General features: G+C 42.5%; 1 protein-coding gene across 4 annotated transcripts in view; it reads right to left on the bottom strand.

Annotated features, from left to right (window-relative positions):
* Positions 1–1758: 1758 nt before the first annotated feature.
* Positions 1759–6000, bottom strand: part of DEAF1 (DEAF1 transcription factor) — a 55867-nt gene continuing 51625 nt past the window's right edge. For all 4 annotated transcript variants that reach the window (XM_073554389.1, XM_073554391.1, XM_073554390.1 and 1 more), the window contains exon 12: positions 1759–2428. In XM_073554389.1, coding sequence (XP_073410490.1) covers positions 2336–2428 — 93 coding nt within the window. In that variant the 3' untranslated portion in view covers positions 1759–2335. The remainder of the gene's footprint in view (positions 2429–6000) is intronic.

The raw sequence follows: 6000 nt of genomic DNA, 5'->3' as shown, positions 1-6000 counted from the left end.
CCCTCACCAGTCAGCTAAATTTCACTCCGGCTTAGTGGCCGCTGCCGAGGACTACGCTATAGGTGATATCTTGTTGATTGGTGGAGGTCCGATCACTGGGACGGAACTTTTATCCCCGTTAGAATGGAGATGCAGTGCAACCTGTGCTTCATTCATTCACTACAGGGCTGCTGAGTGCTACACTTGGCTTTTTCCAGCAGTCCCATGACAAATGAATGGATCCAGAGTCGGTCGTTAGACCTTGTAGCGGGAATAAAAGTTCCCCATTCTGCTGATGGGTGCATGATGCTTACAAGTCATTTCTCTATTGATTGCCAGATAAATGGAGTGCACAGCTTGCTTTTGATCCAAAGAGCATCAACGCCGCCACGCTCCTCCAATGCTGCAGAGGCAAAGCTGACTCATATTGCAGCCCCGGAGAACACACAGCCTGGAGCAGCGGTGCATCAATGCCGCTGGTCCTAACCATCAATCAAGCAAGAGTATACCACCCCCCTCCACCAGGGAAGCAAATACCCTTCAGAGACACAGTATCTACACATACACACCCATAAACACTTATACATGTGCATCTCTATTTTTTTGGCACATAACTGGCCAACAGACTTCTGGAGGCTCATTGTAAGAGTATGCCGGACATAGAGCCATCACCTAACGTGAACCTAGCTCGAATGATAAATGTACATGACAACTGGAAAACATGGCACAAGATGCTTCAGTGGAGATGGTATTTTGTTCAAGTGTCTTTAAGAACAACCTGTCAGCAGAAAAAAAAAAAAAAAGGTATTCACCTACAGACATAGTGTTAATCGGAAGGTAAATACCATTAGAAACGTGCAGCAGTCTAAAAGGAAATGTGGCTACAGGGAGAAAATGAAGTCTTATTCTCCCTGCGCTCGCTTCCAGTCATCAGGGCGGTACAGGGAGCAGATACAGTCACTGCTCCAATTGATTGGCAGGTAATACAAAATCCCAAAGGCAAGGTACATAATAAATAGTGGCTGACAGCAAGAATTCCAAACCACCAAGAGGGCATATTAGCCCATGGAAAACTCCACTAGATCCATAGATATGCAAAGAAGAAAAACGGAGTTTATATCCCAAGAAAAGATAAAAAGATTATTTTATTAATGACAAAAACATACCGTATATTAAAAATTGATGAATTACATACAGCTGTTCATATGACAGAGTGTCAATAAAAGAGACAATGGTGCAACAAAAACGGCAGCCCTGACAGCTGGGTTAAGCAATTAGCAAGTGCATTTATCTCTCAGAGGCCCCCAAGGGTGCTGATTAGCATCGGTACTGTAATCCCCCAGTGAGGTATAGGAATAACTAAGTGATCCCTCGCTAGCCAGTCCATAGGTAGTAACCCCCCAGTCACTGCTTACCTATAACGTGTCAAGTTGCTCCGTGCTCCGCCCCAGAGCGTGTAGCGGAGCGTGTAGCGACCTGACAAGTTATGGGTAAGCAGTGACTGGGGGGTTACTACCTATGGACTGGCTAGCGAGGGATCACTTAGTTATTCCTATACCTCACTGGGGGATTACAGTACCGATGCTAATCAGCACCCTTGGGGGCCTCTGAGAGATAAATGCACTTGCTAATTGCTTAACCCAGCTGTCAGGGCTGCCGTTTTTGTTGCACCATTGTCTCTTTTATTGACACTCTGTCATATGAACAGCTGTATGTAATTCATCAATTTTTAATATACGGTATGTTTTTGTCATTAATAAAATAATCTTTTTATCTTATCTTGGGATATAAACTCCATTTTTAATCTTTGCATATCCAATTGATTGACAGCCTGTTCTACATACACGCTGCACAGCAGACTGTCAATCAATGTGCCGGGGAGTAATTACAGCACGCTCACCATGTATTAGGCAGGGACTTTATCTGCTCCCTGCAAGGATTACTGGAAGCAAGTGGCTGCAGGGAGAATATAATTACATTTTCTCACTTTAGTCGCTCTTCTATTTAGACTTCCAAATTAGTTTAAACTGGTAAATTCCTGCAGATTACCGCTATGCAACATTTTCTTTGCTGACAGGTTCCCTTTAAAGTTCCATAAATAACTAAATCCACCCAGATTCTCCTTCTGTCCGACCAGTGGGTCGTCTCAGACATCTCATACGTGTACAGCCCTTACTAGCACTTTACATTACACAGTGCTTCAGAAGAAAGTGATGACATTATCAGAACCCGTCATTCAGGGGACATCAGACCGGCCTACGGTGGAGATCAGACCGACCTACAGGGGAGATCAGACCGGCCTACGGGGGAGATCAGACCGACCTACAGGGGAGATCAGACCGGCCTACGGGGGAGATCAGACCGGCTCCTTCTCTGTCACATGAACTTCATCAGCATGGACCGTTAGGGTGGAGGCCTGGTCACAGAGGTGCTGGTGATCCTTCCAGTCCTATGAAAGAGTAAATCAATCACGTAAATGGAAAAAGCAGCTGTGATCTCACCTCTAGCTATAGGATGGCAGCACAATTCTATAAATGACAAAATGTATCCTGCAGTGTATGAGAACCCGAATGAGGGATGTGTTAAATCTGAACTGTGCAAATTATGCAACAACCGATGACAGCATATGTATTATAGCAAAGTAAGGAAAATATTCCTTAGGATGGAAAATATCACACTAAATAATTTGCTTTTAGAGTAGCAGAAATCCAAATTAACACTTTGGTGAAGGCTACGAAAACTTTGCTACAACACAATGTACAATGTTCCGCTGTCCTGTTTCCACTGGCAGAAATTGGATGTCGGAGTAGAGGATTTACCAGACTATTCATTATTCAAGAAGACTGGTCACCAGGAGAAAAGTGGATCCTTTTTGCTCCTACTGCATTCCCAGCCAGCGCTGCCATAAATATGGCTCACAGGATCCTCTGTTGTGTGACTTCAGTCTGCTTGCATTATAACCTATTATTTCCAGGAAACCTATTATTATTAGGAAACCAGGATGGATGAACACAGAACTTAAGCACATGCTAAAAAGGAAGAAAAAAATGTTTATAAAATGGAAAGAGGGAGGCATATCTATAGAAGAATATAATGCTGTCTGCAGAACCTGCAGGGCACAAATCAGATTATTTAAAGCTGAAAATGAATTGCGGCTTGCAAGAGATGTCAAAAGCAATAATAAAGGATTTTGGGGATATGTCAAAAGTAAAAGAAAAGTCAAAGATGCTATAGGATTTTTACAGGATGAAAATGATGAAATGGTAAGACAGGATGTTGAGAAGGCCGAACTTTTAAATTCCTATTTTGCATCTGTTTTCTCTCAGAAAGGAAATGTAACATCAACTGTTCTTCACTGTCCTATTAAGGGAATAGAAGAATCCAGGATATCTATAAACAGAAAGATAGTGAGGAAACACTTAGCTAACCTAAATGAATTCAAGTCTCCAGGTCCAGATGAATTACACCCCAGAGTACTGAAGGAGATAGCAGAAGAAATTTTTGAACCCCTCTCCATAATCTTTGAAAATTCTTGGAGAACAGGAGAAGTCCCAGAAGACTGGAGAAGAGCAAATGTTGTTCCTATCTTCAAAAAGGGGAAGAAGGTGGACCCAGGCAACTATAGGCCGGTGAGTCTGACTTCTATACCAGGAAAGATTTTTGAACAAATTATTAAACAACATGTATGTCAGTACCTGGATAAGAATGAAGTGATTAAACAGAGTCAGCATGGGTTTGTAACTAATAAGTCATGTCAGACTAACTTAATTTCCTTCTATGACGGAATCACTGATTGGGTGGATCAAGGAAATGCTGTAGATATAGTATATCTTGACTTCAGCAAAGCATTTGACAAAGTATCTCATACAATCCTTATTGAAAAAATGACTAAGTATGGAATGGACAAGGCAACTGTTAGGTGGATTCATAACTGGCTTAGTGATCGGACCCAAAGAGTGGTCGTAAATGGCTGCACATCCAGTTGGAAGAATGTCTCAAGTGGGGTACCACAGGGCTCTGTCCTGGGCCCTGTATTGTTTAACATCTTTATCAATGATTTAGATGAAGGAATTGAGGGTAAACTGATTAAATTTGCTGATGACACAAAGCTAGGAGGGATAGCTAATACTAGAGAAGAGAGAGAGAGGATTCAAAAAGATATAAATAAACTGGAGAAGTGGGCAGCAACTAACAAAATGGTTTTTAACAGGGAAAAATGCAAAGTACTACATCTGGGCAATAAAAATGAAAAAAGCATATACAGAATGGGAGAAATAGGGCTAAGCAACAGCACATATGAAAAAGACTTGGGTATACTAATAGATCACAGACTGAATATGAGTCAACAGTGTGATGCAGCAGCAAAAAAGGCAAATGCAATTCTAGGATGTATTAACAGAAGCATACAGTCTAGATCACGTGAAGTCATTATTTCCCTCTACTCCTCTTTGGTCAGACCTCATCTGGAATATTGTGTCCAGTTTTGTGCACCACATTTTAAAAAAGACATCAACAAACTGGAGCAAGTTCAGAAAAGAGCAACCAGAATGGTGACTGGTCTGCAAACCCTGTCTTATGAGGAAAGGTTGCAGGATTTGGGAATGTTTAGTTTGCAAAAGAGAAGACTGAGAGGAGACTTAATAGCTGTCTACAAATATCTAAAGGGCTGTCACATTGTAGAAGGATCAACTTTATTCTCATTTGCACAAGGAAAGACTAGAAGCAATGGGATGAAACTGAATGGGAGGAGACACAGATTAGATATTAGAAAAAACTTTTTGACAGTTAGAGTGATCAATGAGTGGAACAAGCTGCCTCGAGAAGTGTTGAGTTCTCCTTCAATGGAAGTCTTCAAACAGAGGCTGGACAGACATCTGACTGGGATGATTTAGCGAATCCTGCTTTGAGCAGGGGGTTGGACCAGATGGCCCAGGAGGTCCCTTCCAACTCTACGATTCTATGATTCTTACCCTTAAAGATAATAAAAATGAGCAATAAATAAAAACGTGGAATCATTTGAAGGGTTAAAAAAATTTACTACTTGGTGTCACAGCAGTAACTCTCGTGCCTCCTCAGAATCATCCTCCTCACCGTGGTCACAGCGCGGCTTCTCCTTGTGTCAGACCATCTCGCTGACCTTGCCTCTTGCAGGACTCCTCTGCATTGCTGCATCTGCATGTGGTTCCTATTTGGCTTTAGAGGGGCATGGCCAGTCTCTGCACGAATATACACCTGCTGTATCCTGCAAAAACTATGTTCCCTGGCCTATCCCATTACAGCAGGGTCTATATTGGGCAGCTCCTTCCACCACTCTCTGCCCGAACATTGGTTCCTAGTCTGCTAGCACCTAGTTTATATCTCCTTATTCTATCTTCCGTTATCGACCCTGCCTATTTACCTGCTCTGTTTGACTTCTCCATCCCTGACTCGGGCTTTGTACTGTGAACCCGTGCTGCCTGCCCAGCCCTCAGACTGTCTTGACTACACTTCTATCTCGCCCTCCTATACCTCATACATGCGCCTATGACCCTCCAGTCAGTAGCTGCAGTCCAGGGGACTGCCCTGGAGTGGTACCTGGTATCTACCGGCATCCCAGCCTATCCTCACCATCAGAGGTCCTAGTGAAGACCCAGTGGACACTTGGGTCACACCCCTCCAGGGTTAGCCTGGCTCCTGGCACAGGGGGTCTACACCCACCAGTGTTACACTTCGGGGAGCAGAGGGAATAAAATAAGAGCTCAAACTGCTCATCATCTAGTGACAGGTCCTCTTTAAATCTAAAGGAAAGTAACTTTTCCTATCCGCACAGGTTTTGATAAAAAAAATACTATTTATGGTATAATGTAGAAATTCACCACAAAAGCAAGTTTGACATTTTTACAGCAATTATTATTCTTGTAAGAAACTTGTTCATTGTAATAAATACTTGCAAACCTAATCAAGTAGCAATCCTAGAACTTATTTTTTTATAAAACTCAGCATTTAGTATTTTTCTTACAAATGTAAACACGTAGGGCCACA

This window comes from Dendrobates tinctorius, unplaced genomic scaffold (genome assembly GCF_039654945.1).
Source record: "Dendrobates tinctorius isolate UK_male_01 unplaced genomic scaffold, ASM3965494v1 ptg000211l, whole genome shotgun sequence".
NCBI lineage: Eukaryota > Metazoa > Chordata > Amphibia > Anura > Dendrobatidae > Dendrobates > Dendrobates tinctorius.
This window is presented reverse-complemented; position numbering and strand designations above follow the sequence as displayed.